Here is a 27,801-nt window from a genome sequence, read left to right on the forward strand (position 1 = left end):
ATTTTATATTTTTGCATCGGCCCGCAATGAAATCATCTGCGCGTCTGAATCAAAGTTGCAGGAGCGAAAGCAACAGCTTGCGCTTATAAAATACAATTAAAAAAAAGTGTAGTTCAGTAACGACGCATTAAAAATGTTCACCGCCGAATAGTCAGAATAATAATTATTTCCCACTAAAAGCTTTGTTTAAATTGGCGAAATTAATCGGGAGGACGAAAAGAAAAAAAAAGCAGCTTTCGGCAAACACAGGCAAATAGAACAGACTGCAGCATTAACACGTCTTTCAACAAGCATTGTTCAAACTTAATTATTCTTCAAAACTTTTTCCCCTCCTCCCAACCTCTCTCTATATATTTATATATATATATATAAATTTCTGCGCACTTCGGATTTCAAGCAAATCAACCCATCTGCTTTTAATAAACAGCTCTTTTATGTCTGTAAGAGCATCTGATGTATATGCAGAGGATGGGGGGGGGGGGGGGGGGTATGGGGGGGTATGGTTTCATATTCCGCTCAGGTGTGCGGGAGGAAAGCTGGCATGTTGCCCTCCGCTGGTAAAACAACAGGCTTTCGCTCGATTCCGAGTTTAGGAAGAAAAAAAAAAAAAAAAAAAAACAACGCGCGCCGCTGCGCGCAGTCGACTTATTTACCAGACTTTTTCCCCCCTTCTTCTTGACATGCAAACATGTGGCGTGTAAATATGAAAATGAATGAGTGTGAGAGCTCTCCTGGCAGTGACTTCTCCCTCTCTCTCTCCCTCTCTCTCTCCCCCTGCGTCCCCGGAGAGCGGCGCGTCGGAGAGGAGCGGCTGTAAAAACCAAAGTGGGGCAATGAGACAAGCTGCGCCACAGCTGGCAAATCATCGATTTGAGCATCAGAAACGGGGAGGGGCGGTTCATTTACCTGCCACCCTCTCAAAGCAGCCCTCCTCACATGCCGCCACTCTCTCTCTCTCTCTCTGCCGCTCTCTCTCTCCTCTTCCTCTACTTCATCACCCCCGCTGCCCGCAGCGCGCGGCTCAGCCTCGCGTCCTCTTCTCTTGCGCTCCATCCCGACGCGTGCGTGCGCTTCCCCGCCAACTTCGCTCCTCAACCTCCGCCCCGGCGCGGGTTTCCTCCAAGACGACCTCTCGCTCCTTCCTTCCCTCCCTCCCTCCTCCTCCTCCTCCTCATCCGCAGGACTTTTGACTTTTTTTCATTTATTATTATTTTTTTTAAGAACAAAACAGAAACAGACACTTTTCCTCCCACAGAGCCGGTCGCGTATTTTTTTTGGGATCTCTCGCGGTGGAGAAGAGGTTCTTCAACTTTTGATGGAAAACAAGAGATCGAGCGACTGCTGACTTTTAAAGGTACGATCCCCGCACTCTCTCTCTCTCTCTCTCGCTCTCTCTCTGTCTGTTTGTCATCCTGTCACATGCATCTCTTTAGTTTCTTCTGTCTTTCTTTTTATTGCTCGCCTCATTAAAACAAGCCACAAGGCGCTCTCCTCGGAATTACAGAAGCTGAATTACATTTTATCTGCTAAATCACTTAAAACCCACACAGACCAGAAAGTGGCTGCTTGGGTTGAATATTTCATCAAGCGGTTTTAATATTTTTTTTTATTTTTTTTATTTTTCACGTCATGCTTCGTGCTGAATCCTCAATGCACGCATTCACAAGTCTTGTTTTTTTTTTTATTTTTTTATTTTTTGGTGCCATCTAATTCTAAACGGGCCCGTGTCGTTTCTGCACAAATAAGCAGCGCACTCGTGATGTATGTGCAGGGTTAAGCAGCAGCCAGCTCCTTTAATTCATTTAACAACTTCTGGAGCAGCAGGGAGGAGAAGTGATGCTCCTGACCTGAGGCTCACCTTCCCTGCTCCTTTTTCTTTTTCTTTTTTCCAAACATGTATTTGAAATAGAAACATTGCATGAGTCTGTAGCCACTGCTCCCTCTCAGTCACCGCAGTGTGTGCAGACAAATCACAGTTGTTAGCACACAGCTTGACATGTCTATTAGAATTGCAGAATCCAACTGCCCATCTCCTTTTACTACTTTTTATTAGGCCATTAGAGCCACTTCATTTATTCTCTCCATATACTCACTATTTAATTACGTGTCAACTTGCTTCAGCACTTTTATGGCCGTGGCATGAAGCACTTTGTGTAACTCTCACGCAGAATCAAAAAAGAAAACTGTCTGAGACCAACAAGATGGAAAAAAAAAGAGAGAAAAAAACACACAAAAGAATAAATGCAAACAATTAAAAAAATAAGAGGAGTTAATGGATCTGAGGCTTTCTGCTTGACTTGGTGTGACATGTTTTGTCTTCCTTATTGCTTTTGTCACAGAGCTGATAAAGCGACTTTCAGGTAGAACCAGAGTGTGTGTGTGTGTGCATGTGTGTGTGTGCGTGTGTGTGTGTGACAGAAAATAGAGCGCAGTTATGAGAAGATGTAGTGCCATCTTAAAAGTGCGTGGGCAGCGCTGTTGTGTGGTTTACAGGTTTTTAAAGGGTTTCAGGTCTGTGTTCGTCTGTAGAAAATAGCTGACATTTCACACACACACAGCAGCAGCAGCAGCAGCAGCAGCAGCAGCCAGGCCGGTGGCTTCCACTCTCATATTCTGCACATATCGCCACAAATATCAGAGGGAGCAGAGTTCATCCTGTAAGCTGCCGGTCTCACCTGTTAAGGATCATGTTCGGAAATCGTCTAATGTCGGATTGGAGTGGAAATAACTTTGGGACAAAGAGGTCGGGACCTCATTCCTCTTCTCGGATGAGCCCAAAATTGTCCCTTTTCAACATGTAATTTGAAGAAACTATCATTTAAAACTGTGCAATTATGCAAAAAAAAAAAAAAAAAGAAAGAAAAAACCGAATCACTTGAGCCAGCGATGAAGAAAAAAGTGTTTATAAATCTTTAAAACTGTCTAATCTACAGACGGACGCCTCCAGTCGCTCAGACCTTCAATCCAGGTACAGAAAAAACAAACAAACCCTAAAATAACACCCCGATAAAACTACCGTCTTCAAAACTTGATCAGATAATTGGCGTGCAATTATTCTGGAGTCATCCGGAGCCGTGTGGGTCAGGGCGTGCGCTCTGCTCGCTCGCATGCAGTTATGAGGTCAAACATGGCACCGCTGCATGGGCAACACACACACTTTTTCACAAGAAAAAAAAAAACAAAAGAAAGGAGGTTACGGCTCAACGGCGGTGATTTTTCACTCCGTTTTATCTCTGCAGATCTGTGGCAGTTGGAGATGCTGCGGCTGATCTGGTCAGTGCTGTGAAACAGACTCTTTTCCTGCTTCAGGCCGGCGCTTCTTGTAAACAGAAAATAGAAAAAGTAACCCCGATTTCTTCCAGGCGTGGAAGCAAAAACTTCTCGGTTTTAGCCGCGTCTTCAGTCCAAACCGCTTTCTCTTTCAAACAGAGACACACTCTGGTCTACGGCAGCCCGCTTGGCCAAAACCTCCCCGCCGGAAAACTTGCTTGGCAGGAATGATAAGAATCGGGAGTGTGGGAGACGGTACACCTGCCGGGTCGCGTCGCGTCGCGTCGCACGCATCCAGCAGCAGGAGAAGAAAAAAGGAAAAACATCTGTCACAGCTTATTAGTGTGGAGTGAAATCCTCTGAACGTGTTACGATAACAGCGCCGTGATTTACAATCAGGAGCCGGCGCGGGGAAAACACCTCGGCTTTTCCACCTTTCTTCTTCTAACTGGCAGCTTTAACCTTGTTACGCGCCGAATTATTTTCCTCTTGGTTTCGTTACGACTAATCGGAAGTCGTGCGCGGCGGCGGCGGCGGCGGCGGCGTCCTGTACTGTACTGTAGTAGTGTACGGGGCAGGAAGTCGTGCGCGGCGGCCTTTAACGGGCAGCTCGGGCCCGAACTTCACCTGTTAAAGCTCACGTCTTCTGTCCCGTGACCCTTCGGGACCAATTAGCCTCGGCTCAGGAGACGCCCGCTCGCGGTTCTTCCTATTCCCCGTCTTCTCTCTGCCGCACGCCTCACCACTCCCTTTAAAAAAAAAAAAAAAACAAGCAAAAAGTTGAGTTTTTCCTGCGTGAGATTATTAAAACTCCCCCCGCTGCTGCCGCCGCTGAGCAGCCTTCCTCGCCGGGACTCGGCGAGCCCGGCCGCCTCGCTTTGCTGAGACTGATATCTCGGCTAAAACCATTAATCGTCTTCCTTTACCACCTCGATAATTATCGCTGTAGCAAAATAACAGCTCAGCAAACAGTGAAATTATACCTGTGGTAGGGCGCAGAGTAAATACCTGTTTAGCTGCCAGCAAATGTATTTATTAGACTGTCGCCAGTAAATAAGAGGCCTGTCTCGCTTTTTTTCTTCTCTCTTTTTTTTTTTCTTTTTTTTTAATGTGTGGCTCTTTGGGGAATCCATCCCGCCACGCTCCCCGCCATCGTGCCTCCTCTCCACCGAGCAGCTCTGTTCTGATCGTTAATAGACGAGAAAGATAACAATGATTCACTCTCTTTTTTTTTTTTTTTTTTTCTTTTTGATGACATGTTGCAACTAGTTTGTGGGCGAAAAAAAGAAAAGAAGTTAATCATGACTCCTGCATTCCTGGGCTGAAAAATGTAAGAACCCCCCCTCCTTTCTCCGTATCTACATGCCACCCTGGCTGCACGGCGCTCAGCGCTGGATTCAGGAGTCTCAGCTCATTTTGTCTTTATCTGTAAACTTCTTGAGCAGGATATTTCCGTGGCCCCGGCTCGCTTCTCCTCTGGCACACGCTTTGCATACTGTTGATCCAGATTCCTTGGCTTATAGTGATAAAAGCGTCACATTGTCTTTTTGGGGGTCCTCGTGAACGGCTTGGCGTGTCCCTTCTTCCCCGCCAGATAAAAAAAAAAAAAAAAGAAGTCCGTCACGTCGGTTTCGTCACGCTTTCTGCAGACCTGACATTACAGCTTCCCTTCATGCGGCTGTAGCCGGTATCGTTCCAGGATTTATGCATATTCAGGTTCATTATTACCGCTCTCCTCGTATGGATATATGTTTTTCTTGAGAAGAGGAGGGGGAAAAAAAACAGGCGCATTGTCTTTTTATTCGGATGCTTGTCTTTATCCGATCTGTGTAGGTTTCTTCTTCTTCTTCTTCTTCTTCTTCTTCTTTTTCCCTGAATCCTTTGTTTGGGGGGAAAAAGAGAGAGTGATTTAGAGGAAAGCGCATCCCGCTAAGATCAGGTTGTTAATACCCACCCACATACCCCAATGAAACAATTTCAACAGATACTGTATACACACACACACACACACACACAGACACACACACACGCACACACTCGCCTTATCAACTGTTTTGTTCGTCTGCGGATGGATGATGCATCCTTTGACAAGGGATTAAATATGCAAAGAAAAATACGTCGATAAAGCGCCGCATCCTTAAGTCTGCGCCTCTTATTCCATACTTCTGCCTAAGCCTCAAATATTAGGCTGCCCCCCCCCCCCACCCCCCCCCCCCCCCCCCACCCCGAACGCACGCTCCTCCATCTCTGCCTTCATCTCACTTCCAGTTCCTCCATCCTCATCCTCATCAGCCGCCCTGCTTTCCACCTCCACCTCTTCTCTTCCCGTCACTCCACTGATTGTTTCTCGGTCGCTTCTGGGTCGATGGAAACCAAACCTCTTCCTTTTTTTCTTCTTCTTCTCCTTCAAAAATGGCTCCCGCCTCGGATGCCTGTTGATCGTGCTTTGACTAATTGGTTTTATAATTCAATAAAAGGCGAAGAGAGTGCGAAACGGAGGGAGGTGGGGGGGGGTTTGAGTCATTAACAGCGATCCCTGCGAGGCCCGGCGCCGGTTCCGACCCGGCGGCGGCTCGCCGCCTTTAATTACACGCCGCCGGCCTTCGGCGGAGGGCAGAGGCCTTCCAGTCAGGTGTGTGTGTGTGTGTGTGTGTGTGTGTGGGGATGGGTGTGGGAGGTGGAGGACCTCCTCGCATCACAGACCTGCTGGGGCCTCGCCGCCAGCCGGCTGGAGGTGAAGACCGCTCGCTTCTATTTCTGTCGGCTTCATGTGATTAGAAAACAATTAAGCACTTAGGAGCCGACTCTCTGTTCATTACCTTCCTATCCCCCCCTCCACCCCCCCTTCTTCTTCTTCTTCTTCTTCTTCTTCTTCTCTCTCTTTTTCCCGCCTCCTCCCCACAAACGGAGCGTGGACATGTGAGAGAAATGTGGAAATCGCCCGTTTCTTTTTTTTATTGTTATTATTGTTTTTTTCTCTTTAATTGAAAAGCCACACCGGTTGCTGGAGAGGCTAATGGAAAACACCGAGCTCGTCTCATTTGAAGGATATCTTCATTAGGGATTATTTCCTCTATCTGCACCCCCCACCCCCCCACCCCCCTCCTTTTTTTACACGCTGATATTAATTTTTTTTTTTTTTTTTAAAAAAGATAAGAGTGAAGGAAAGAAAGGACCCTGAAGTGAAACCGCTGAACGTGGGTTGAGTCTTTGTGCAACAGTTGTTCTTTGTTTCGAGACGTTTCTGAGAAAACAAAGCGCGTCTGAAGAGAAACGGCGCCGGCGCTGCACTCGGGAGAACCTCGGGTTGCTCCTTTCCTGCGTGAATTTATGCATAAAGCTTCTTAAAACACCTCCGATTGAGTTTTTATCTCTTCAGACGGCGGATAAATTGAGATTTCTGTCACTTTTACTACTCCGCTCGCCGCTCGCCGGCTTCCATTGTCGCCGCTGAACGTGACTTCTCTCCGTCTGCACCCACACTGAGGAGCTCCGACGCGTTCCTCGACAGATTATTAAATCCTCTAATAATGCCATTATGTTTACACGTACGTGTGTTGTCTGTGTTGTTATTGTGCGGAGACGCCGGCAGAAAAGGGCTCAAAGTCGAAACTGGTGACGGCGCTTGAGCTCGCCCCCGCCGCGCGCCGTTTGTCAGACTGGATACGCTGACTAATTTGTATTAGTGCACCAAATAATCGTATTAATGCCCATTAGAAGCATCACAAGTGGCGAGCATGAAGACATCACAACACCTACGTGCGCTAAGTGGCGGCGGCGGCGTCGCCTGACACACTAAATAAAGAGGAATCTCAGCGCAGAGCCATCTCCTTATTCATTATCAGGCCCTTTTTTTTTTCTCTGTTTTTTTTTTTTACCCCTTTGTGTGTCAATTATTAGCTTCCTTTTAAAAGAAATTACCACAATTATTGCGTCCTAATGTGACATAAACAGGAGGCTTCAAAGCGGCGGGCCCGGCGTGACACTTCTCCAAACACGTTTGCGGTGATAATGCGAAGGTTATTTGTATACGAGGGATCTCTCCCTGTATTATCACATCCAGTCGGTTGTGATTCTCTTTTTTTTTTTTTTTTTTTTTTCCCACGAATGTAGCCATCAGGCACCAAATCCTGCCCGAACAATTACACCCGTGTACATGCATAACGCGCGGCGCGGCGCCGTACTGTATCTCCCCAACACAAAGCCGCACGGCCTCGTGAAAGAGGAGGAGGAGGAGGAGGAGGAGGTGGGGGGGGGGGGGGGGGGGAGAAAGAGAAAAAGCCACAGAGCTAAATCTGCATTCAGCACCTGATTATAACAGCACACGGCTAGTATTTTTAAACAGGCTTTCTGTCTTTCAAAAAGCCATTTTTCCCTCTTTTCTGTGCGATACAAAACGGTATATGTTAATTGATAATCAGCAGTGTTGATTCAGTGGTGCATTCAGTGCAAATCTGTGCCCTTCTGGATGTCAGAGGGTTTTCACAGCCGCGCCGGTGCCAACCTCGCTGGCAGTGCCGGCACCTGTTGGCGGTGCCAAGGCCTGGCAGGGGTTATCGATGCTCTCTGATGGCGCCCGACAATCACAGTGGAAATGACTGCGGCTGCTTGCGTCATGCCAGAGAGAAAAAGAGCATTTGCCGACAATGGCTCGCTTTCACCGCCGTCGCTCCTGTTTCCCGAACGCTGCGAACCGCGGCCAAGGAATCAGAAAAATTAAAAAAAAAAAAAAAAAAAAAAAGACGAGAGAGAGAGAGAGCGAAAGAGAGAGAGAGGAGGAGACACGCGGCGAACGTCACGTCAAACGTGGAAAACATGTCAGCATGTGAAGAAATGGTTCGTTCTGTCTGTGCGACCACACAATGAACCTGGAGATCTCACACACACACACACACACACCAAGATCACAACATGCGTGTTATTCCGAGTTATTTTACTGTTAAAAGGTGTGCTGAGGAGGATGTGCGGGCGGTTTCAGGGGGCTGCAAGACGCGCCGTGCACTCCACTGAAGACACATGCAGAGACTCAGCAGATGACACTCTGAGACGTGCGCGCCGCCGTGCACGTAGATGAGGTTCAGTCGGTTTGTGTGAGGTTCAGAATGTGCAAACGCACGTTATCGAGTTCTGACGCAGAGGAATCCTGGAGGTCACGCCAGAGACACGTGCACGGAGGAAAGAGGCGACAGAGTCACGCCGGCTGTGGCGTGCCGGCGGCGCCGATCAATCACGTCGCCCGCGAGCCCTGTCAAAACAATACACGACGGGTTTCAGGATGATGCACGGACCAGAAGATCCACAAGACTGATGAGTCGTACTGAGAAACGGCGTCGCAGAATGACACCGAATCGTCTCCACAAAGTCACTTTAATGGAGAAAACCCGACAGTCCTGCTTACTGGAGAAGCAACGTGCAACCCGTCTGCGTTTCACAATCAACCTGAAGATAATTCAAACGCCAAAAAAAAAAAAAAAAAAAAGGAAAAAAATCAAAACCCCGTCTGACACATCCAAGCATATCTCATCGGTGCTGCAGAGCAAAGTTGAGCAGGAGAAAGTTTGTGTGGTTTGGGAGGCAGCGCCGAGCCTGTCGCTGCTCGTCATGTCACACAGATTACACATGACACCATGCAAGAGGATGAGGGCAGAGTGTACCACACCGATTACTGATCTTAAGTATGGCGAGCATGCAGAGCGATGTGCAGCAGCCTGCCTCTGCACGCCGTCACAGCGCAACGTAATGCACGTTTTAGGAAAAACACGGCTGATGCATGCAATTATATCATCTTCTATATCAGGTTTTTTTATTTCATCTTCGATGAAACCAAAAAAAAAAAAAAAAGCTTCAAAAAGCTTCATTTGTGCATTTCTGCTTCAGGAGGTTGAATCCTTTGTGGAGTTTTTTTCTTTTTCTCGCGATGCTGAATAATGTCTCACGCTGGAATGAATCTGGAAATATCATAATTGCTCCACAGTTTGAGGAGTTTATTCACACACACACACACACACACACACACAGCAAGCGCACCGCAGCTGCGTTGAGAAGCTCTGCTCAAGGCAGACGACAATCGATCGGCCAATTCGGAGCGTTTGAGCAGTTTCCTGTTGGAGCCGGAGCGGCGGCGCAGCAGCAGACCACAGACGTGAGGCCTGCTCATCGCAGCTGCCCCCTCACAACTCACACCTCCGGCCGCGACCGATGGGCCGCGGAGCCGCTCGCTGCTCGCCGCTCCGCCTCGGGTCCCGCAGGTGAGTGCTGTTTGGTTTTTCCCCACTGAGACGCTTCTCTTTGGGCCTGACGGAGGTGAGGTGGAGCTGAGCCGCTCAGACGGCTCCTTCCTCGTGTTCCAGGAACACGTTTCACCCCGGAGTCGTCTCTCGCCCCGCCGTCGCTGCCGAACCTCGACAAGCAGCTCCGTTCGGGGAAAACTCCCCGTTTATACGGAGACCGAGGAGCTTTATGAACTCCGTTCCGTCACCGCCTGACCTCCACGGGCCCCCGCAGCCCCCGTCAGTGTACTGGAGGTGTACACACACACACACACACACACTCACACTCACACTCACTCACACACGCGCTTCCTGTTTTCTGTTGGTTTCCTGTTTTTGTTCTGACTCGATCTGGACAGATGATGTGAATATCGACCCGGCGTCTCTCTGGAAGCTCCGCCTCCGCTGCGGCTTGTAAACTTCATAACTTTAAACTTCATCTGGTATCGTGTGTGTGGCGAGGAAAACAATATTACTTGTCTGTTGCGTGTGTGTTTGTGAAGCATCACTTCCCCTGTGGTCTCTCACACACTCTCGCCTCCGTCACACACTCTCGCCTCCGTCACACACCTCTCGGGGCCTCAGTGGAACAGACCTGCACTGATAAACTCACCGTCAATCCTTCAATATCTTCAACCCGCCTTCGCTCTTATATATTCATTTAGAGTTTATACTTCCAAATAAATGGCTGGAGTTGTGTTTTTTTAATTGATAAAAGTTTAGTTTCCTTCTATTCAGTGTATTTCAAATTAAATGCATCTTTTCAGGCCTGTTCAGGGTGAGTTTTTTTTCAAGCGACTCCTCATATTGCAGCTCAATAGTGGAAAAGACGAAACGAAATGATTGAATAACCTCATCTGCAAATGGAATACAGGTATTTAAAGTGTGATTTCAGGTTATAAAACATCCCAGGGTGGAGATTTTTTTTCACATTTAAGGTCACATGAAAACACCATATCAGGGTTTTATTGACAATATCAACAGATTAGCTTGTCTGCTGTTTTTGCAGTTTGAACTGCAGCAACAGCAAAAACAGAAAAAAAAATAATTTCAAAATACTAATAGAGAAAGTTTGAGCCGCCTCTCCGGTCCGAGGCTTGTTGAGTGTGTCAACAGAGATTAGCCGCTTTAATATTTTTGGTGTCCTCTGCTCCGACTCGGTGACGCTGGTGAAGGAAAAGTGTCACGAAAAGGCCACACAGACACTTTCTCACTGCAACAATTCAGCCGTCTGAGCTGCAGGCGAGCGTGCGCACGTCGCAGAATATCTTATCGTCTCTATTTACATGACGACGAGCAAATATTAGAGTGAGAAATCTGTGCGGTTTCACATTGACTCCAGCTGACTGTTGACAAACCTTCCACAGTACGACTAATGTCAGCCCCTCATAAATATTTATCAGCGCAAATTGAATATTACTGTCATGGTGCGGCCTTTTAAGTGCGCCAGATGCAAATTAATATCGACTTGTTTCATTCATCCGTCCTCGTTTTTCCAGCTCAGTTAAACTATTATCCACTTTTTGAGCTTTGAAGTTGCCATTTAAGATATTGATTTGGTTTTTTTTTGTGTGCGCGTGTGTGTGCGTGTGTGTGTTACTTACAAGACCAAGCAGACATTTATTCAGACTGTATGAGCAATGAGGGATAAATTACACACTTTAACAGTGAACTCCTAATATGCATTTTTCTGTTATCTCTTCACAGTTTTCAACAAACTTGTGTTAATTATATGAGAAAATGGACTTATCCTCACGCTGCACATGCTCAGAAATCTCAATCTCGGCACTTAATCATCATATTATTAGTGGTTTAGAAGTAGATGTGGACTCACGACAAATTACACTTTAATTATTTTTTTCTCATTAAAGGGATTGAAAGTCCTTTTTCCTAATGAAACAGACTATTTTTACACTTTCTATGGTTTAATGTTGCAATTTCCCTGAGTGATATATAATTTTTCAAACAATCTAAAAAAAAAAAAGTTGTGCATTCAAAGAATAAAAAGGACTCATAAATGCACAGATTCCTGTAGTTTTGATAAGAAACGTATGTGTTAAAAGACTAAAAACATCTAGATTTAGCTTGCACATTCCAAAATGTGCATTGGTTTACAAGTTATAAGTGGTTTTTGGTGTGGAAACATCATGCACTGGTGCAAAGATGAACACTATTCATGATTTCTTTTCTTAATACAGACGTCAGTAGAGCTCTTGCACCTTTTCCTGTTTTTCTTTATAAGTCTGAATAAGTCTGAAGCACTCATTTGTTCGTTGTTGGAGCAAATACAACATGCACGCAGAAAAAAACCCAGCTGTAGAGTAAAGTTATGTGTGGTGAAGTGGACACATGCATGCATGTCTGGAATTTCTGACATCAGTTTTCAGTTTTTACAAAAGATGAAAACAGACTTTTGGTAAATAACATACCAGAGAGCTATATTTAGAACTGCACATGCAGGAAACTACATTGGTGTATAAGTTAAAGAGGTTTCAGAGTGGAAACATGCACGCAGAAGTGCAAAATGTAGATTACTTCTCACTTATCTGGTAGACTTCAGATTGCACATGCAGAAATCTGCAGTTGCAGATCAGGGATTTGGGATGATTTAGAAGTGGACACATGAACACTGTATCCAGTTGTGAACAAGTTAAAACGAATCTGACAGTTTTACAGGAGATGTGCAAACCTGGATTTTTAGCTCGCATTGACTTAATTTTATGGTTTCTACTGAAAGACAACTCATTTTTTGACATCTTCAAAGCAAATTACTGCGAATTCGATCATTTACTTTCAATTTATACCTTTTTTTAATTATACAAAGTAAAATCTTTTCACAAAAGAAGCACACATAACATCAGTGAAGGTATCTGGCACAGGTGAGTTACCTGTAAGATAGTATGAAAGAAACTTCTGCTTGATCTAAGACTAAATTACATTCATACTTTACATTACATCTGCAGGAATACAATTACAAACAAGTTTTCTGCATGAATTCATTCTATTTTTATGCTTTAAACACATTGACAACTCATTTTTTGTCATTTTAATGGCAGAGTTCAGCAAATATGATCATTTACTCTCACTTTGTTTTTTTACTTTGCAAAGTATAATCATTTCAGGAAAGGAGAACACACCGTAAGTTAAGGTATCTAGTACCTGTGTGATCGCATGACAGTCAGAAACAAACTTTTCTTTGATAAAAGACTAAAATAGATTGATGTTTTAGTTTGCACCTGCAAGAATATGGAGTTACGGACAAGTTTTAAAGCGATTTCAGAGTTTTAAAGTGCTTTTTTGTGCTCACGCTGTTGTTATTGTTCTGTTTTCTGTAAAGAAAACAACTAAAATTTTTGTCATTTTCACACAATTTTCTGTGAATGTGATCATTTACTCTTAACTTTGCAAAGTAAAAGATTTTCAAAAAGAACACACGTCATAAATTAGTTGTGTAACAGTCCCAAGCAAACTTTTTCTTGATCCAAGACTAAAGTAGATTCATATTTCAGATCACACCTGCAAGAAAATCCGAGTTACAGACGAGTTTTAAAGAGATTTCTGAGTTTTAAAGTGCGTTTTTGTGCTCAGATTGTCTATTGTTCTGCTTTCTGCTAAAGGACAACTCAGTGTTTTTGGCTATTGTCACAGCAGATTGATGCGTGAGCGAAAATCTTACTCTCGATAGTTTGTTTTGTGAATTGCTTTAAAAAAAATCCAGCATGAATTAAGGTGTGTGTGTGTGTGTGTGTGTGTGTGTGTGTGTGTGTGTGTGTGTGTGTGTGTGAGCATCTGCGTGTTACCCGGTAATAAATGCAGGACCGCCTCACTCTAATCAAGCTGATTAAAAATTCCTGCGCGCACAGCCGGAAATCGCACCACCGTTCCTCCCCGTCGTGCGTGCGTATTTGCGCGTTGTGCGTGCGCGGCGTAATGCGCGCGTCCACTTTTCTTTTCCTCCACTTTTATCCGAGCAGGACTTTTTTTTGTTTGTTTTGTTTTTAAATTATTATTATTATTATTATCGTCACCCTGACCGTGGCAGGAATCATGTGTGTTATTTCTAATAGCGGAGGATTATTCCTCCACTTCCCCACACACACACACACACACACACACACACACACACACACACACACACACACACACACACACACACACACGCACGCACGCACACACACACGCACGGTGCCTCCCCCCTCCTCACCCCCTTTTATTTATTTTTTTATACCTCTCCTCTCTCGCACGCCATTTGAAATGAGGAGGAGGAAAAAAAAAGGGGGGAAGCAGAGGAAGGCAGGCAGAGAGGAGGAGAGGAGAGGAGAGGAGAGGAGGAGAGAGGGGGGAGTGATGAGTCAATACAACTAATAATTTAATGGGGACAGAGAGGCAGCGAGACGGAGTGAGAGGAGGGGAGATAGAGAGAAGAGAGGAGCTCCTCCGTCCGGACGCCAATCCCCAGCCAGCAGGACACCTCCTACTATTACTATCGCAGGCAGCGGCTGCTCGCTCGCGTGCGTCCACAGCGGAGCCGCGTTTTATTTACACGCTCGGCGGCGGAAAGTGAGGCGCACTTTCTGACCCCCCCTCCGCCGCTCGCCGTGTTCCGGCGGACCTGTTTCTGTTCGGGGCTGTCCGCATCTCGGCTCCTCGTCGCCTCCATAGCGCGCACTCAGCTCGGGCTTTATTATTATTACACATTATTCCCAGCCCGTGCGTGTGCGTGCGTGCGTCCGTGCGTGCGTGTGTGTGTGTGTGTTTATCTCTCAGCCTCTTCCCGACCGTTCCGGCTGCTGGCTCTCTTTTTGTTGTTTTTCTCCTTTAAATAATAGTAATTCGGTTGTTCTTGTCAGAAGTGTGTCCGGGGAGCCGCCGCTCTGTACGCCGCTCCTGCGTGCCTCCTCTCCGGCGTGCCGCTGCCGCTGCCGCCGCGTCCTCCCCCCGGCTGCCGCCGCCGCCGCCGCCGCCGCCGGATGAAGACCAACTCCGAGCCCCGAAGTCGCCTCCACTTGTGACCGATGGACGCGGCTCCTCGCCGTCGCCCCTGCCGCCGCTCTTTCTCTCCTTCCTCCGGTCGGACGGAAACGGCTCGAGCCGCTCCGCCACTCGGCTGAGACTCGCGCACGCACGCACGCGCGCGCGCCCCCCCTCCCTCCTCTCCCTCCTCTCCCTCCTCCAGCCTCACCAATGCTCGCCCGCCGCGGTGCGTCTCGCCCGCCTCGTCCCTTCCTCAGACCCGGGCTCCGCCTGCCAGCACAGCCGGAGAGAGCGCCCGTGAGCGGACCCGCCGCTGCCATGCACACGTAGAGGAGGCAGGCAGGAACCGGGAGTTTCTGGGGTTTTTTTTTCTATTTTTCTTTTTATTTATTTTCTTTTTTTAAAATTTTTAAATCCTGGCCAAACTTGAAGAAGACGCGTCGTTTCCAGCTTGTTTTATGCTCTCCAGTGCTGAAGTGCTGCGTTCAAGGTTGGTGTGGAGTTTTCCATTTCCCTCAACTTGTCTTCTAAACTCTTTTCCTCGTGTGTGTCTGTATGTGTGTGTGTGCTGATGTCATTTCACACTAAAAAGATAAAACTGAAGCTAACATCCCGACCTGTAACCGGTGTGTTTAGATTCCTCGGACCCCCCCTCCAGCTCCACCTCCACCTCCACCTCCATCCCTCTTCCTATTTGTGGGGAATTAGTTGCCTCATTGTATGCTGTGAATGGGGGAGTTCATGATATTTTTTGAGTGGGGGTGGATGATTTTACCCCCCTCCCAGCCTTCTCTTTGTGATTTTTTTTTTTTTTTTGATAACAGCATTCCAGTTCATGTCCAGGGTGTGTGACCTCCGGGGGTCGCAGCACCTGTGGGCGAAGCCTCCGTCCTCCACGCTTCCTCTCCCATCTGCTGGGGTTTTGTTTCCAGAAACTTTCGATGACTCCCGTCGTGAGTCAGCAGCCGGGAGTTTCCTCGCACCTCCATCCCCAAGTTGTAAACTTGCGGCGTCTGAAAGTGGCGGCGCCTTACACCTGCTGTTTCACCTCCGTCACAGAAAACTGACGTTTTCAGGCCTTTTATAACCTCCGAGCCGCGTCACACGCGGTGAGTCACGGAACCCGACGCCGCCGCTTTCCCCGCCGCTCCCCCCTCCACCCCCGGCGCCCCCGTCTGTGCGTGCACCGCGGCGTAGCCCTGCTCCTTGAACTGCACCGTGTCCATCCGAGTGGAATCTGCCGGCAAATGAAGGCAGTCTGCACTAAAAAAGCGGGGCTTGTTTGCCCCCGCTCGCATGGGAATCTCCGGCGGGACGGCCATACATAATACATGCCTTGAAAAATGGGAACATTACGGCGGCACGGAAACGTCGCGGCGGCCCGGGTCGTCGTGACTGGGGTGAAACGGACAGTTCGGGCTGCGATCAGGCCCTCTCTCTCTGCTCTCGATCACCCAAAGCAGATTTTTAAAACACCTCCACATGTCGGTGATATCAGTAGGAAATAGGCTGTGTTTATTTCGCTCCTCTTCGTCCTCCTCCTCCTCCTCCTCCTCCTCCTCGCTGACAGCTGAATCCTTGTGTCCCTGCCTCCCCAGGTGATAGTGAGCAGAGGTGCTGAGAATGATGGACCATCTCAGCGAGGCGTGTTTGGGAAAGGAGAACTCGGAGCTGGTCAGCAGCATGGCGGAGGCCAAGGCCCCGCCGGCCAAGCTGCCCCGGCTGGAGCAGAACGGCAGCCCCCTGGGCCGGGCCCGGCTGGGCAGCACCGGGGCCAAGCTCGCCGGCGTCCCGTACAAGCCCGCCGGCCACCTGCTGAAGACCTGCCACAAGAGAGGTAAGAGCGGCCGCCCGCCCCCGGCCAGGCGTCTGAAGATGGCTCCGGTTTAAAACGATCTGCTTCCAGCACCGAAAATCCAACAAATTATCAGTTTCTTAAACTTGACATCTTGTGTTTGGCTGAATCAGCTCATAAATTAACAGTCCAAGCAGGAAAAACACAGATTGTCGCATAAAAACACCCAAAAAACTTGTGCTTTTCATCGTCTTTTTTTCTCTCTTTGAGCATTTAAAGTCAGAATAGAACTGCTGCCGACTCAAAACGTAGGATTTGGTCTTTCTTGACAAACAATCTAATGTCATTTTCAGCAGATTATTATGGTTTAATAGATATTATTTGCTGTTTTTAGTTTTGACACCTTTAAGCTTTCATTAATTTAGAATGTGATGAATACAGAAAAAACCTAAATTAAATGAAAACAAAAGAGAAATAAATAAAACAAGAATCCACACAGACTCACAGCATCAAAACTAGATAAAGATTTGCTTTATGTGATATTTTTAGATAAAAATGAGCAAAATAATGATTTTAAAAAGAGGGAATTGCAAGTTTAAAAAAATTGACCCTCACACACACACACACACACACAAACGCCACCTTTCCTAAACTCTTCAACCGTTCAACACTGCTTCCCTACACACACACACACACACACTCCCACAGACTTGTCCAGACAATAGCTGATAGCCGAGCAGTGAGGATGATTGGTGTGTGTGTGTGTGTGTGTGTGTGTGTGTGTGTGTGTGTGTGTGTGTGTGTGTGGGGCGCCGTGTGTCGCCGCTGCTCTCTGCAGCCCTCCTGCTCTGACGTTTCTTTATAACGGGGGAAACTTTCGGTCCTTTAAGAGCCGTTGCTGTTTAACGGGGGGTGGGGGTGGCGGCGGGGGCGGGGGGCCTTTACTTTGAGATTATGACATAGCTTTTTAATATAACCCGTTGTCGTCTTGTGTGGAGAAACACGGCGGGCCAGAGCGATCCAATATACCAACCTTTTTATGATTATGCTTTTTTATTCTTCGCCGGCTTGGAAATGGGCTGGAAAAGCTGCAGGTTTTGGAGTCGTAATGGCTCTTGGCTGCCGAGGCCGCGCTGTTTGTTTGTTTGTTTGTTTGGCTGGTCGGGTTTTCTTTGGCCAAGAGGGACTCGGGAACTCTTGGAATGCGGCGGCGCCAGCGTCCTCGGATGGGTCGTTTCTCTTACTCGCCGCGTTTTATCTCCACGTCGCGCCCCAGCTGAGAGCGCCTAATTCCTCACCTTCATCATCTCGCCTCGTCTCGGCCCTCCTGCCACGTCCTGTGCCTCCAAGCCCTCCTCTTTTTTCGTGTGTGTGTGTGTGTGTGTGTGTCCCTCTCAGCTGAAGCAGCAGTGGAGAGGGGAGGCGGGCGCTCGGCGGCCGAGGCTTCGCAGAGGGCCCACAGTGGGCATTGTGTCCGAGCCCGAAACAATATTTACCGCAGCCCTCTCTGGGCTCCCTGGAAACAAAGCCGGTATTGATCCCCCCAAATGAACCTACACAGCAGTCTTTATTGTTAGATCTTTATCTATTAAAATCAGGGGAGGAGAAAAGCAGCTCTTTCAGCACATTCCCTCGCATCTGTCGGCTTATTGATTGTTTTGCCAGAGCTGCGTGCATCTTCTGGAATGCATGGGATTGGAAAATATTAGGATCTTTTTCAATATATCTTTTGATTTCCCGAACCACCGCGACGATAAACGTTCGGACGGAAGTAGGGCAGCGCCTCGCGGACGCCGGACGCCGTCGACGCTCTGGCGTATCGGGTGATGTTTGGCCAGTTGAACGTCGGACGGCGTTTCGAGCGAGAGCCGTTCCTTCGCCCTGACAGTGGAGCCGCTGTTGACACAGGCTGGTGGAACCTCCGGGCGCCCAGGTCGCGTCGGGATTTGCAGCGCTGCATCATGGGAAGATGATTTTTTTTTTTTTGGGCTTGGCAGGCGGCGGGAGAAGCCTAATGCGATCCCGGCACCTTGACAGCGAATAAACACAGCGTTTCGCCAAAAGGAGAAAGAGGAACTGAAGGTGTTTTTTAATTCTTGTGGGGTAAAGGTTAGACGTGTTTAGATAATTTATACCTATTTAATGGAGAAAAGAGAAACTGCAGACTTGGAGCGCAACACCTCTGCAGTGTTACGTCACTTCCACGCTCAGGGCGGCAGGAAGGAATCCTCCGACACAGGAGCACAAGTTATGGGAATCAGAAGACAAGAGGAGGCTTTTGGTGACCGGTCGATTGATTCTCCGAGTTTATGTTCAGGTTTGACATTGAGATAAAGTTGGAAGTTAAAAATTACTCGTTTGAGTTCATTTCTGAGCTTTCAAGAGCCGCTTTAATCCCCCGGACAGCGACTCTCGATGTCTCCATCCATCAATCTTCTGCAGCGCTTTATCCGATTCAGGGCTGTCGGGGGGGTGGAGGTGATGGTGGAGGTGATCCCAGCAGAGTCGGAGCAAAGGCAGGGCGCAGCCTGGACGGGTCGCCGGTCCATCACAGAAAGAACGACACACACATTCACACGGTTTAATCCCCGTCTGCACAAGGTGCCAAGTGACATCTGCAAAGTTTGTGTGAAAACGCAACTTTTCTGAAACACATCAAGCTTTCATACTATAGTTAATAGTTTGTACGACAACAACAAGAAGTGCAAGTTCCAGTCTACGTTTACTAACATATACTACATCGTCATCTGCATCAGTGGAGACGCATTTCTCACATATGGGGCTGAAACGATGTTTCCATCTGGGCTTCTACGTGCAAACTAAAACCTTGTCAGCATTTCGTGAATTCAAAAAGTGTTTGATGGATTTTCCAGAAACATTGCGGTCTGAATGCGTGGACTCTCCTCTTGCAAACAGACTCTTAGAGTCTCAGATTAACCTGGATTGTGGGAAACCAGAGTAAGATGCATTGCGTTGCACAGAAAGCTTCTCCTGAGCTCATCCTGGACTTTTCTCGCCACGAGGCGAGAGTGTCAACAACTGCACCGCCACCTGTAACAGAATCGTCAATAGTCATGTTATTCAGCAGCAAGTCTGCATGTGAAGAAGTGTGACCAGGGTCTCTGTGGTGTGTGTGTGTGTGTGTGCGTGTGTGTCCTCAGGCAACATGCTGCCTGTGTTCTGCGTGGTCGAGCACTACGAGAATCCCATGGATTTCGACAGCAAGGAGGAGCACGCCGAGTTCGTCCTGGTCCGCAAGGACATGCTCTTCAACCAGCTCATCGAGATGGCCCTGCTGTCACTGGGCTACTCGCACAGCTCCGCAGCCCAGGCCAAAGGTAAGCCCCGCCCCCCTGACCCCATCGCCCCACCTCACCTCACCTGAACCCCCCGGCGAGGGTCGCTCCTCGTCCTCAGAGCTGCTGCTCTTCTCCTGTTTCTCTTCTCTTATCTGTCTGATTCTCATTAACCTCATCTCTCCGGCATGATCTGACGTGCTGTTACTGTAGCACACACACACACACACACACACACACACACACACACACACACACACACACACACACACACACACGCACTCTCTGTGACCATAATAGCTGACCGCCAGCAGATCTGAAGCCACAGTAACACATCTCGACACTGATCCCTGACAGCAGAAGTCTCTCAGGGTTCCCACACACACACACACACACACACACACACACACACACACACACACACACACACACACACACACACACACACAAACTCTCTCACCCTCTCAGAGATGCACAGGGTTACCCACTAAAACAATGTTTACCAGCACACACACACACACACACACTCTTGGCTGTGCATACACTCCCGCACTGTATGTATTTATATACACTTCCACTGGGTGACTCAAATAGGTGGGAGGGGCGGGTGGAGGAAGGGTCCGCTAATTGCACTTGAGCTCACGCAGGCCGAGGGTGGCTGTTTCAAGGTGCCTCTTTGCACGCTCTTTTATTATAGCCTGTCCATCACACTCACACACACACTCACATATCCACTCCACAGCCCACTTCTCCTGTACTGGAGGCAGCCTTTCTTCTCGCTTCCCGCTGGGTCGGCTGCCACACTTTTTTTTAAAGCAGTCTCAGGAGAAAAATCCTGCATGTTTGTAGTGATTTCAATAACAAATAAGCAACGTAGGGAGCGTTTATAGCAGGGAAATGCCTCCGGGTCGACTCAGTTTGAGAGGCAGCGAGCAGAAGAAGAGATGCGGAGACGCGCCGGACGTCTCGCCGGGGGTGTCGCGCTCCGGTCGTCACTCCCGTGTCTGTGTCGCCCGGTCCAGGTATGATTCAGGTGGGGAAGTGGAACCCCGTCCCTCTGTCGTATGTGACAGACGCACCGGACGCCACAGTGGCCGACATGCTGCAGGATGTCTACCACGTGGTCACGCTTAAGATCCAGCTGCACAGGTGAGTTTTACACACACACACACACACACACTGTCAGGTTAAATTCCTGTTGCCCTCTGTTTCACTTCAGCTTCTGTGACGTCTGCACTTTTTAACCACAAACTGTAAATTTTCCAACTGAATGCAACTCTTATCCGTCTTGAAGCTTGAAGCTAACCTGCCGGGAAACTGCACGTGCTCAGAGTCAATAACTTCATTTGACTTGTCAACCTCCTCAATGCTCGAATAGATTCGATTCAATTCTGAACCCGAGATTGTCAAATACAAACAAAAATAGGATTTTAAATATGAACTCGTTCATGTTAGCTTCTGTGGCATTGCCTCTTTGAAACCTGTTTCCTAAAACATCACCAGTTTTTTGAGGGATGTAACACATTGAAAAACACCACAGCAGCACAGGTCAGTTATGAAATCACAGCTCTTATTTTAGAAATCAGTTCATTCAGAAACTTTCCGTCTCACTTTGGCTGCTCTGTAAAGCCCAAATCATGCATATAGAAGCTCATACAGTAATCCACAATGTAGCAGTTGTTTTCTCAACTTCTATAAAACACATACATAGGAGTTTGTTTTAATAAATAACGCTTCAAGCGCAGAGGCTGGTGCCAGTGTGATATTGAGAATAGCATCATTACTTTACCCTCACCAGGCCGGCCGTTCCCAGGAAATGGGGAAAAAAAACATTTGAATAAACAAAATTTCCTCATCCGGTAAACTAAAACACACACACACACACACACACACACAGAGTTTTTTTTATTTGTTGGTTTAAATATTACATGATCTGAGCACAGTTACCCAAACTGTCCTCGTGACTGGTAGCGAGCGATCAAGTAGATTTAGCTCTAAATTTAACAGCTTAAGTAACAGATACACACATTTTTGCGCCGGTTAAATAAAAGATGATGATAAGTTGCGGAACAAAGCCCCACTTAGCTCTTTTTTTTTTCCCTTTTTTTTTATGACTAAAAGTGCCTCTCCAGCAGATGAATACAAGGCTGTTCACCTGAAATATTTCCCGAAATAAACTTCACCGCAGCGGCTATTTCGGGTGGAAATACATTTCTCCTGAATGTACACATGATACGAGACTAACAAGCCTCCAACCTCCTCGCCGCTCGCTGTCTTCTGCCGCCGCTCACCATATTGCATGCTAAATTCCTCTCTGTAGGTGTGAGGCTTTGTCGTATTTATACGCACGGCAAGAGCATACAAGCATTTATAGACATGGACACAAACAGGCTCGTGCGTGCTCGCGGACACACACACACACACGCACACGCACACACTCAGTCAGTCGACTGGCGCTGGTGTGGAGGCTCGTGCCAGCTGCACGCTAACCCAGTGTTCTGCAGCCCTCTGGAGAGCTGTTCCTGCACTCTTTCCCTACCTCGCTCTGCCTCTTCCCTCGCTCTCCCATCTCCTTCTGTCTCCCCCACCTCCACCACCACCTCCCACCTTCACCAATCAAGCACTCACACTCACACACACACACACACACACACACACACACACACACACATGCACTGACTGATGTGAATGCGTCCACCAGCCAGACTACAGAAGGTTGTGTTTATTTCCGGCTTGCTAGCCCCCTGAATGCATGGATAGCTGTCTTTCTCTCCCTCTCTCTCTCTCTCTCTTTCCCTCCTCTTGTTCCCATCCTTCTCCCCAGAGGCTTTCTGGCTGCTGGAGCAGTTTAAGGTGTTCTGGAAAATCCATTGTTTGTGTGTTGGTGTGTGTGTGTGTGTGTGTGTGAGGCGGTATGTTTTCTTACTGGCAGATGTTAGCCTCGACCGTTGCACGAATCCCCAGATTTTTTTTTTTTTTTCTCTCTCCATGTTCCCTTTCTCCCGTTATCTTAGATTCTGACAGATTTCTGGACTCTTCTTATCAAGTGTCAACCCAGGTTTGGGGGGGAAAAGTGCAACACGCCAAACATGCATCAAACCCGTTTGTGTAAAGCGATGCCCTCCACACACACACCCCGCCATGTAAACGCGTCTCTCATGAGCTAACTCAGTGTTTCTCGACCAAACACAAAACCAATCTATCTGATATCTAACTCCATTTGCAGCACATTGTTGTCTGTATTGTTATTGTTTTGTATTTATTTTTTCCGTCTCCCACCGACAAACCCTTAAACTGCACCCCCCTCTCTCTCGCGCCTCCCCACCCCGCCGCCGCCTTCGCCGCCGCCCCGGCTGCTGCAGAAATCTAGCCGGTAACACCTTAAATTGTTTCGCCGAGCACAACAAGCCAGGAAGGTAGAAGTAACACAAAATAATAGTCGCCACATGCAGCTGATGTATAATTCATGCATCAATCCAGCAGATGTGTTGTATAAAGTAATTAACTAATCAGAACAATCAGGAGAGAGAGAGAGAGAGAGAGAGAGAGAGAGAGGGAGAGAGAGAGGGAGAGTATGGAAGGAGGAGAGAGAGAGAGCGAGGTAGGCAGTGAGAGAGAGAGAGAGAGACAGAGCAATCTCCAGATGCATCTGCTTGATGCGCCAAATGAAATCTGTCTGTCTTGGAGGGGCGCTTGCAGCAGGAAAAACGAGCAGGGGCCCATGTGCGTTCGTCTCCCTCTCCCTCTGTCTGTTGCAGCTCTGGCTGGAAGATGTGAGAAGGCCATTTTTATCAGGATGTTCGAGGACGTGTCCTCCACCTTCCTTCAAAGGACAATAATTGGCTCCCAAATCGACCATTTTGCAAATCGCCGCCTGACTTTTTTTTACAGAAAATATCAATAACAATTACTTTGGTTATCAATGATTTATTGAAGTCGGTTATTAAAACCTGATTTAGCTTCTCTTACGTAAAGGTGCATGCTTGTTTTCCCTGTTTTATAAGGTTGTACGGTGAATAAAGAAGCAACAGTAAGAGGTGACTTTGGTGTCTGATAGATAGTTACGTTCTAACTGCTCTATTTCCTGATATTTCTCTGTTACCTGTTCAGTCTGGGATGTTAGGCTGTGTTGAAGTCTCCTGAAAAACACGGGGCAAGGAGAACTGGGTCCGATGTCAGGCTCAGAGTTGACGCTGCCTTCCAGGGAGAATGATGCTGAAGTGAGGAAAACCTGAAGCGAAGATTGTGAAGGGATGAGCCAGTTCACGAGTTCTTGTTCTTGTCGCTCCCAGCCCGGAATTGGGACTTTCCCATTCGGGAGTTTTATAATTTCCCAGCTGCATAACGGGAACAATAATTCAGACCTGGAGTTCGGACCTCGAGGACGCGGGGCTTTTAGAACTTTTGCTTCTCAACTCGGGGAATAGCTCAGAATTCCGAGAACCGGAACACTAAAACCTTTGTGAATCTGTTCCCCTCTTTTATGGGTTTAAAGTAGTTAAAGGAATCAAAATGACCTCTTTGATCAAAGTTAAACTACATGTACAGTAATCAACAGCGAAGAGATTCCCAGTTCTGTTGATAACTAGAGAGCGTTCCTTCTCGACCTTCACAGATCGGTATAAAAGCAAACAACGGCCTGGGAATGACTCGAAACGCAGCATGATTGCAGCGATGCAACGGTTCAGTCAGAGGTCGGAAGAATGTGATCCATAAACCATCTCAAAATGTGAGGGTTGTGTTTTTCTCCTCAGTTGGAAAGACAGTAAGAGTTTGTCCCATTTGACAAGTTGGAGAATAAGAAGTTGTGTTGCTTTTGGGTTCACGTTTGAGGCAGTTTGCTTGATGGTTGAGGATCTTTGCTGAAGAGGCCGGACCTTCCGCACATCGACCCTGATTGGTCGAAGCCGAGCACAAAAACTCAAAAGAGGACGTTTTGGTCTTAAATTTTAATTTGGGATGAAACGCTGAAAGAATCAATTTCTTACAGATAGAATTTAAGAATTGCCTCTCAGAATTCTGTTAAAACTTCTTCTTTGTAATTTCGGATGCTCTCTTCATGGGTCTTCATGTTTGAGATCTTATGTCGGGATTCAAACCGGCGACCAAAAGCCTTGTGCCTTTAACTTCTCACCATACAGCTAAACAATTGCAATAGTTGTATTGTTTGCAGGACGTTGAAGATGTTTCTCATGCTTTGCTCTTTCCCTTCTGCATCCTTGTCCCCCCCCCCTCTCTCTCTGTCCCTCTCTCTCTCTGTGTCTCTCTCTCTTTCTCTCCATGTCTCTCTCTCTTTCTCTCCACAGTTGTCCTAAGCTGGAGGACCTGCCGCCCGAGCAATGGAGCCACTCTACAGTAAGAAACGCCCTCAAGGAGTTACTCAAAGACATGAATCAGAGCTCTCTGGCTAAAGAATGTCCTTTATCACAGGTGCTGAAGCCCAATCTGCTCACTCGAAAACATCGAAACTCTCAAATGAACAACAAAATATATATTTATGTTTTTTTTTTTTAAGAAAAATGAAAGAAATAAGCCATACCCCACCTTCTTGCAAGCATACCGCACAACAAACACCCTTATCTCCATCATCTCCTTCTGTTTTTACCCTGTACTTATCAAATGCCCTGAGTTTGATCAATCGGGAACGAGAATCGGCATAGAAATTCCAAATCAATGGCTATTGTCATTTGTTTGCAGCTTGATTTTTTTTTTTTCTTTCGTACCGCCCACGACACACACACACACGCACACACACACACACACACACACACAGTGGCAGCCAAAAAGCAGAGGTGGTGTTGAACGTATGGTTATTGTTAGATAAACATTGGCCCGAACCCAGAACGATCTGGATTGTTTTTGTTCCTTTTTTTTTTTTTTTTTTTTTTTTCCTGTCGTCGTTTGGTTCATTCTCCACATCTCATGGTGTCAGGCTGGAGATTTGTTCGTGTTAGGTGTTACACTGTGTGTGTGTGTGTGTGTGTGTGTGAGGTTGGGTAGAAAGCACTAGCGCAGATATTGTATTAACAGGCGGTGTAGTCAGTATATCACGGCGGCAGCTCTGGAGTGAATGGAATGAAACGGCAGTATATCTCTCACGCCGGCCAATAATGTGTGTATGTCTGAGTGGGTGCGACTACCGGGGAGATACGAGTGTGTGTATTTGCCCGGGCGTGTTGGTATATCGCCGCGCCGAACGTATAAAATGAAATGTGTGCGTATTCAGAGCGGGGTACGTGCGTAGGAGCCGCCGGCGGGAAGCCGGCTCTCCTCCCGGGCCGCCGTATGGTCACCTGGAGACCCTCGTTTGCTGCTGCGCACGTGCACGAGCGAGCGGCTGCTCTCGGAGTGTGTGCGCGCCCGGGTGTGTGTTTGTGTGTTTAGCCGGGCATGAGCAGTGCACTGATGATGTAAAGAGTCCCTGGGTGGCGTTCAGGCGGAGCCCAGCCCGGTCTGGTAATCACCCTGTTTACGGTCCATATGTGAAGACGGCTCAGAAGAGAGCACACGCTAGCTCAAAGGATTTAACACACACACTCTCGCTCACACACACTCGCGCGCACACACACACTCTCTCTCCTCAGACACATATTTGCTATACTGACACTAGTCTCAAATTAAATTGAAGATTGTTTTGGCTTTTCAGCGAGAACAGAAATGCAGCCTTCGAAATGTCTCCGCTCCGCGTCTTCCTGTTTCTGTAACACATCAATGAACCTCACATGTAATCCCAACGCTAAATAATCAATCAGAATTTATCTGGAAAGCTCTTTACGTTAAGCTGCAGTTACTCAAAGCACTTATAAAGAAGGAAATAAAAACATTTAAACGGAGCATGCATGTAAGGAAAACAGCGAGAGGAATAAAAGTCAAGCTGTACAATACATTTAAATGCGAACACATAGAAATACCAAGGGAACTGAACACATTTGTACAAGTACATGCAAAAAAAAAGTATACTCCCAATTTAGATAAATAAACTTAGATTTAAAGGGCCAGGTCAGAGGTGACTCACATAGAAGCTGTGTATTATTCAAAGCCAGGCAGCAAAATAACATCTACCATATATACAGTGTTCCAACTCCACAAATAGCCTTGAAATCAAACTGTAGGAGCTTAGAGTTGATTCTAAAATGAGCTGGGACTGAGTCTTGTATAAAATTATAAAGGTAAACTGAATTTTTGGAGAAGGGAAGTCTTCAACCTACTCAATTGCTCCCAAAATACAGAATATTAGGCTTAAAACTCAATTTGAAAGAAAGTAGAGACAGAAATAGAAGCGTTTGTTCGCGGACCTCCCAGAAATCCTCCCGTTTCCCCCTCAGCCTGTGCTCCGCTGCCCCCCCCCCCCCCCCATCCGTATCTGCCTCGTTGAAACATGGCGTCCATGATGGTGTTTGACATCTGTTACTCTGCGGGGCTGCGTGCGGCCCCGCTCCGCCGTGCTTCGCTCCTCCCCGAACCTCCAGCCGGCCGCTTTAAAGACCGGCCCCGTCGCTCGGGACGCCGTGCGGACGCCGTGCGTCCCCCGAGCAGCAGTGTCACCACCTACACAGGAAGGTGAGAAGTCACGAAGCGTCTGGGCAGCTCTCCCGAGACTCCGACTCCCGGGAGGAGGGAGAAACTAAACCAATAAAAAAAAAAAAAAAAAAAAAAAGCGAAGCGGGTGGGAGGGGAAAGGGGGCGTTGCAGGAGGCGACAGAAGATTGGCACCTTTTTAGGATTAGTGTTTCCTTGATATTCTGCTGCGTAATCCCAGACCGAAAGGAGAGGTTAACAGATGAGAAAATCACAGCGAGCGGCTGAAAGAGAATTAGCCCACCTCCGAGGGGAGAAAGAGAGGGGAGCGGGGGAGGCGGAGGGGAGGGGGGTTATTTTGTGAAATGCTCCTTTTGTCTGGGGCCTTGTCAAACATTTAGTTTCATTCTTTTGTAGTGAGGAGTCATGCTTTGTGCGTTTGGCCTACAAATGGCACGAGGAAACTCCGAGACAGAGCGCATTCAGTGGCGCCCATTGTCATTCTGCTGAGGGAGTGAATTCTGACCCGCGCGTGCGTCCGATCGCGCCGAGCGCCCAACAGCTGACGGCCCCGAGGAGCACCTGCGAAATCAAACTCACCCTCGTTTTGCTTCAATCGTTTGGGTTTTTTTTTGTCTTCCTTTCTTTTTTCCACCCCCTGTAGGTCGCTACCAAGCTT

The 27,801-nt window shown here is 47.6% G+C and overlaps 1 protein-coding gene across 6 annotated transcripts in view; it reads left to right on the plus strand.

Moving 5' to 3' along the window:
* The first annotated feature begins 961 nt into the window (after positions 1-961).
* satb1b (SATB homeobox 1b) overlaps positions 962-27,801 on the plus strand; it is a 73,919-nt gene continuing 47,079 nt past the window's right edge. For 2 of the 6 annotated variants that reach the window (XM_030102024.1, XM_030102026.1), the window contains exons 1-5: positions 13,843-15,003; positions 16,112-16,350; positions 19,470-19,646; positions 20,627-20,753; positions 24,911-25,034. In XM_030102024.1, coding sequence (XP_029957884.1) covers positions 16,137-16,350; positions 19,470-19,646; positions 20,627-20,753; positions 24,911-25,034 — 642 coding nt within the window. In that variant the 5' untranslated portion in view covers positions 13,843-15,003; positions 16,112-16,136. Of the gene's footprint in view, positions 1,355-13,841; positions 15,004-16,111; positions 16,351-19,469; positions 19,647-20,626; positions 20,754-24,910; positions 25,035-27,801 lie in introns of those variants that run through there. The other 4 variants (XM_030102025.1, XM_030102027.1, XM_030102030.1 and 1 more) reach the window with 4 other exon arrangements.

The sequence above is a fragment of the Salarias fasciatus genome, chromosome 11 (genome assembly GCF_902148845.1).
Source record: "Salarias fasciatus chromosome 11, fSalaFa1.1, whole genome shotgun sequence".
Lineage (NCBI taxonomy): Eukaryota > Metazoa > Chordata > Actinopteri > Blenniiformes > Blenniidae > Salarias > Salarias fasciatus.